Here is a 6,525-nt window from a genome sequence, read left to right on the forward strand (position 1 = left end):
TTCCAAAAAAGGATCACAGTTCAAAAGTAAGACACGCGCAAAATACACACAAAAAAAAAGAAGTCCCTAGCGCGATTTGAACCCGGAACAGTCACGCCGCGACGACAAGTACCGGCGCTTTAACCTCTCGACCACAACAGACTTTTTTTTTTTTTTTTTTTTATTTATTACAAGGAAATATTAGACAACTGCAAGACAAAAACATGGTAAGGTTATCACATCCCAATTTCCATTACATATGATTCTCTATCTTATACTCTCATAGGCTCATTGTCGTGAAGAGACAGAAGGAACAGAAAGGAATATTAAATAAATACAAAATGCACGTGCTAAAAGTCAGGTAGATTAATGCATCGATCAAAAAGAACATACCAATCTGGCCGCTCGTCAAGGTAGTTAAATACATTTCGTACATGCGTTACGGTTTCAATGAAATTTGATTTGGTAGATCGGGGAGGGTCCGCATTCCTATCAATCATTCTTGTTTTCCAGAGGCTATGTAACCCCATTAATGTAAACAGATCGTAAGGAAAGCTATCATTCAATTTTAAGGGCAAAAAACGTATTGTGTAAGCATTGATATTCAAGTCTTTTTTCAGTGTCCTTTGTAGGACATCCCAGAAAAGGTAAGCATCAGTGCAGAAAATAAAACAATGCTCTATAGTTTCCGGTTGGTTACAAAGGCGACAATTGATTGACCACGGCACAAAAATTCCACGTTCGCGAAGCCAGGGTTTTACAGGTAACGTAGAAGTATGGAGCTTAAAGAAGAATGACTTTGCTGTAGGCGAGACATGTAGTTTTCGGACACGCCTGAGGACATCTTTTCCAGGGCCTTCACTATATATGCTTCGATACAAAGGTTCAGGGAACGTTATGTCGATCAGATCAGCATATAAGACTTTGCGTGAAACCGTAAATAAATGCTCCAAAGAAAAACGAGCTGTTAGAAACTCAATCGCGCTCACTACTTCTTTGAGGTACCCCACAGGACGTGATGTGCTTGCGGGTATCGTTGTAACCACCAAATAAGGTAATGCACTTGCGAGTTCCGTCTGTAAGTAAGTGCGAAGGAAATGATGAGATGCAGTTTTGAAGAATAAAAATCGAGATATTACTTGCTTTAGAAAGATGTGTATGAGTCCGAGACCGCCGACATCGATGGGGCGAAAGAGGTTATCACGTCTTGTAGGTTCCCAATTGGAACTCCATATAAAAGTAGCAAACACTCTGTGGAATTTTTGAATATGGCTTCTGGTACAGCAAATCACTTGAAGTATATACCAAAGTTTGGCGGCGAGAAACATATTACAGGCCTTAGCTCGCCCGAAAACTGACCACTGGTTGGATTTCATCTTGTCAGCTTGACATTTGATTTTCGACACCCGTTCAGTCCAGTAATGACCATTGTTACGGATACTGTTAAGAGGAACTCCTAAGTACTGAGGGGCAATGCAGCTCCACGATATTTCAGCATACTCTGATGGTGTTGTGGCCCATTGCCCGCACCAGAAACCTACGCTTTTCTCCTTATTAACGAGTGCGCCGGTTGCGTCACAGAAGTTTTGTGTTATTGTAAGGACATTGTCGACGCTGCGTTTATCGGCACAAAAGAAAGCTATATCGTCTGCATATGCCAATACTTTAACTTCAGAAGAGTAGAGACGGAATCCTTCCACGATAGGGCTGTTAAGTACACTTAAACAGAGGGGTTCTAAATAAAGCGAAAATAAAAGCGGTGATAGCGGACATCCTTGTTTGACGGACGATTCCAGACGAATTCGATTTGAAAGTGAACCGTTAACTATGAGCCTGGTGGCACAGTTACGGTAACATAACTTAACACCCTTTAAAAGTGTTGGTCCTGGGTTTAAATGACGTAAAATAGCAAACAGGAAAGCATGGGACACGCGATCAAATGCCTTAGCCAAGTCTACCTGAACCATGACGACTTGACCGGCATGAAGAACGCAGCTTTCTATCACTGAACGCGCAACGTGGATGTTAGTTTGTATAAGTCTCCCCCTAATCCCACAGGTTTGGTGGTCTCCAACAACAGATGACGTGACACACTGTAATCGTTTTGTCAAAATTTTAGCAAAAATTTTGTAATCTACGTTGCATAAACTAATTGGTCGATAGCCTTCAATGCGCTGTAATTTGTCTGGGTCTTGACTTTTAGGGATCAACACAGTATGGCTCTCATAAAATGACGGCGGTAAAGTTCCCATCTCGTACGCCTCCAAAAACACCTCAAGTAGGAAAGGACATAGCAAGTCCTTGTATGTCTTGTAAAACTCTGCAGGGAGCCCATCAGGTCCTGGTGTTTTAGAATTTGGTAACTCGTCTACCGCGCATCGAACTTCTTCCAATGTTACTGGTCCACTGAGGAGATCTCGCTGAAGGTGCTTTACCTTGGGCATTAAAGAAACTAAGTTTTTTGCCAACTGGATGTCCAAATGTTGCGTTTTTCCAAAGAGACTTTTGTAATGCAACTCAAATGCCTTCATGATGACTTCTTCGTTGTCTGAGAGTGTCCCATTACATTCTAAAACTCTAATTTTCTTTGAAAGGCCGTTACGCCTCTCATCATCGAGTGCACGGCGCGTGGGTGTCTCTGAGGACAAGAAACGCCTACACCGGGACCGTACTAGTGCACCGTGTAAACGAATGTGCTCGTATTGCTGTAGCTGACATTTTACACGAAGAATGTCTTCTTGGAACATACCAGGTGTTTCGCACTCCAACTCGTGAAGCATGCATAAATTTTTCAAAAGTGTAGCTTCTTCCTTCTTTGCATGAAAGGATGCAATGCACGCGCATTCGATTGCTTCATTCTTAACTTCCTGTTTGAAGGAGTCCCACTGAGCAAATATGCCAAATTTCTGATTCGTTGACACGTGATTAAAACATTCGCGGACACGTTTCTGAAAGTCTTGGTTGTCTAGCAGTCTTGTATTTAGTTTCCATAAAGCCCAATTTGGTTGTGCCTTTCGCGGTGCGTCTGTTCCAAAACGGATCTTTACAAGGCAGTGGTCCGAAAAAGAAACTGGTTTTACGTCATAAGCAGTCACGTGTGAAATAAGCGAGCTTGAGACGTAAATACGATCGAGTCTCGCATAACTTGAAGCATGAAGGTGAGTGAATCGGAGAGTAGTATTTTGGGAAGCTCCGACGTCAAAAAGGTGATAGTCGAATGCAAGAGTGTTTAGTATGTCGGAACTTCTATCGGGCCTTGCAGAAGGCACTGACCTGTCTTTTATGCTACACACACAGTTGAAATCTCCAAATAAAACAATACGTTTGTCGGTGCTGAGAAATGGGATCAGGCTTTCAAAAAACGAATGACGCTGTCTAACGTCATTATAGGCATATATGCAAATTAATCGCCAGTAGGTACCGTATAAAAGAAAATCGCAACATATGAACCTTCCCTTATCGTCGACAGTGTGAGAAAGTGATGAATACCCTAAGTTCTTGTTCAAAAACAAAAAACACCCTCCCGACAAGCCATCAGCATGACTGACGCATACCTCGTAATGTGAGAGGAAGGGGTCCAGTGCATGAGCAGTATCCTCGTCAGACGATATCTTTGTCTCTTGAACAGCAACAAAGTCAAGATGTTCCTTTAAAAGGAGCTTGTACAATTGAGACTGCCGTGCACGTGAACACAGTCCTCTCACGTTAATGGTAGCGAAGCTGAGGGGTGATGTCAGGAAGGTTTCTAGTTAGGGTGGGAGCACATCGTCATCGTTCCTCACGTCCAGAGCTTCAGATTGCGACGTCTTGTTGCAGAGGAACTCTCGCACCGCAGTTGGCTTGCGTTTCACCTCACTTCCCTCGTCGTTCTTGCTCTCGGCAATGATACCTGAGGCGGAGGGCTGCGCGTTACTTGTCGTCGTAGGAGCAGGTCGTTTCACCGATGTGCCAGTGGACGTCGTGGCGCGTTCGCGTCGGGCAATTGCTTGCTGGCACGGTAACTCAGGTGGTGCGTTAAGGGATGGAAACTCGCTATCCGACCAATCTCTCTTCGTTTCCGTGACACACTCGGTTGGTGTTGACAGTCCTGGCAAGGTGCTGGCAGACTCGGGGTCAGAACGAAGTTCTTCTGGTCGCTGTGTAGACGTTTCCGACTCGGTCCTTTGTGTCTTGATAAGGGAAGAGGTGATGTCCCCTGTGGCATCAACGACTTCGCTGATGTCCATAAGATGATCGTGGACAACATCGTCTGCTAGGCTTCTCGACTGCCTCAGCTTGTCTGCGTAGGTGGTGACGCACTCACTCGCGTCGTGTCCGTAGCGTCGGCACTCGCCGCATCTCGGGACTCTGCACTCACGACGGATGTGACCAATTCTGTTACACCGAAGACACAGCGGTGGCCGACCAGGGACGAGCACCAGGCTTCGACAGCCGAAGACCGTGAGGTGATGTGGAATATTCGTTGCATTCATTCCTTCTCTAAGTGTCAGGGTCACCTCTTTGTTGAGCGTTTCCATTTGCTCCATTCCGGAGCACTTCCATTTTTCTCGTACAATGGAACGGACCGTGCCAAAAGGCGCCAGTGCCTCTTCGATTCTCTGGTTTTCCATGTGTACAGGTAACCAGAGAAGTTTCAGCTTCACATCTCTGGTGTCGGGATCGATGATGAGGCATCTGCGTCCCTTCACGGTAAGCTCCATTTTGTTTACAAGCTTAGTTTTACTTAAGGCGTTTGCGCACGTTACCATCCAGACGTGGCTCATCTGAAATTGGCCTATTCCGAGGATATCTTGGGCGTCGACAACATCTCGTAAGGCGTCACGGAAGTCTGGGGCTTGGTAGGGTCGTGCGGCGAGATCGCCATGAAGAAAGACGGAGTTCAGGCTCAAGTTACCTGTGGGTAGACGAGGTAGCACGGTCCGGTATTCATTGGTCAACATTTCAGTAGTACTGGCCGAAGCCTCAGCGGTTCCCCGGCCGGTGGCCGGTATGTTTTCCTTGGAGAACATCGAAAACACGACCGTTCTCAGCGGCGTCTTCTTCTTTCTCCGACCACAACAGAAGGCGCGAGGCGTGGCGCCGGCGGAGGTATATAAAAATACTGCTACCGCTTTTATCTCGTGTGGTTTTTTCTTTATTTTAGCTCCTATTTGCCCTCCCTGGCCGTAACTTTACCTGCCGCTCCTACAGTATAAAGGGGCGGTCAATTAGATTCCAGTTGAAAGTCCCTCCAATCAGTTTCTGCGAGCGACATTAGGCTTTTGTGATTGAAGCGATGCGGATCTCTCCGCCATTAGGCAGGGACGCTAGGTAGTTCCTTGTCCCCATGGAGCTGGTCACGTGACGTAAAAATCCCTCCTGGCCGCGGCCGCGTCCGCAGCCGCAAGATGAGCAAACCGGCCCTGGTCTCATGCAGCCAATCGTGAGTCGATCCCCATCGGGATGCGTTGCTGTCGACGTCATGGGCCCTCTCCCACGCAGTCCGCGTGGCAACCAGTACCTGTTGGTTGTCACGGATTACCTTAGCAAGTGGGTTGAGCTATTTGCATTGCGATCGCTGACGTCCAAGAAAATCTGGACTTGTCTGATGGAGACCTTCACACGCTTCGAATTTCCGGCGAAATTAATTAGCGACAACGCTACATATTTTGCCAGCAAACTGTTCCGAGACTCATGCGCCGCATTGGGCATTCAAAACAGGCGGACGTCTCCTTATCATCCACAAGCTAACATTACAGAGCGGGTGAACCGGAACTTAATATCGATGTTAATTGCTCACACCTAACGTTACCACGGCTGGGACGCAAAGCTACAAGAACTCGCGTTCGCAACGCGCACACCTTAAAGGAGCTATGCAACAATTTTTGTACTTTGAGCAAATACCACTTAAAACGGATCCCTAACGTTAATGACCTATGAAACACGCGTTCGTGTTTCACCACACGCAATAGAAGTCCCAGAAAAAAATTAAAGAAAAACGAGCAGCGTTCACCCCCTCAACTCGCAGCCAGAACAAGAGGCCACGTGATCTGGAGCCGATTATATGCCGCCTGTGTTGATCATAGCCACGCGCTGGGGTTGGCAAAGCGCAGGACACGCGCTGAGTTCCAGGCATTGTTATGGCTCGGCTGTTGTCGTCGTAGCAGCGATTGGACACGGGTCACAACCCGAATGCTTCTCGAGCTAGATATTGTCACGAGCCCAAGTCGAGTGCCCACGCAATGCTCGGGTCCAATCTATGAACCGCATTCAAATATCGTCACTTGGGTGTACTGCGATCCCCGAGTGACGTCATCAAATTTTGCAAAGGAGAGATTGAATGAAAATGAACGATTTTGTCCTTGAAATTACACCGCAACAAAGGAGTTTCTTGGCCAATGGCGTTGCGTGTGAGCATCCTTAAGTCCCAGGTGTGCCAGTAAGCTCGTGTAGAGAGAAAAACATTCCAATTGAATATCGTTGCACAGCTCCTTTAACCGGTCGACTGGTTTTACGCCAGCTTGCCTTAATTTCGGAAAAGAGTTGACTTTCCCACTGGAAAACACT

At 46.5% G+C, this 6,525-nt stretch overlaps 2 protein-coding genes across 2 annotated transcripts; both read right to left on the reverse strand.

The window, feature by feature from the left end:
• Positions 1 to 292: 292 nt before the first annotated feature.
• On the reverse strand, positions 293 to 1,661 carry LOC115308685. The gene has a single exon (XM_029966714.4). It carries the CDS (start codon positions 1,353 to 1,355, stop codon positions 330 to 332), a length of 1,026 nt encoding a protein of 341 aa, XP_029822574.1. The 5' UTR covers positions 1,356 to 1,661; the 3' UTR covers positions 293 to 329.
• Positions 1,662 to 3,363: 1,702 nt separating this feature from the next.
• Positions 3,364 to 4,742, reverse strand: LOC115326629. Its single transcript, XM_029987544.4, has one exon. The coding sequence runs from the start codon at positions 4,740 to 4,742 to the stop codon at positions 3,729 to 3,731; it is 1,014 nt and encodes a 337-aa protein (XP_029843404.2). The 3' UTR covers positions 3,364 to 3,728.
• Positions 4,743 to 6,525: the final 1,783 nt, after the last annotated feature.

This window comes from Ixodes scapularis, unplaced genomic scaffold (assembly GCF_016920785.2).
Source record: "Ixodes scapularis isolate PalLabHiFi unplaced genomic scaffold, ASM1692078v2 PGA_scaffold8__174_contigs__length_109621045, whole genome shotgun sequence".
Taxonomy (NCBI): Eukaryota; Metazoa; Arthropoda; class Arachnida; order Ixodida; family Ixodidae; genus Ixodes; species Ixodes scapularis.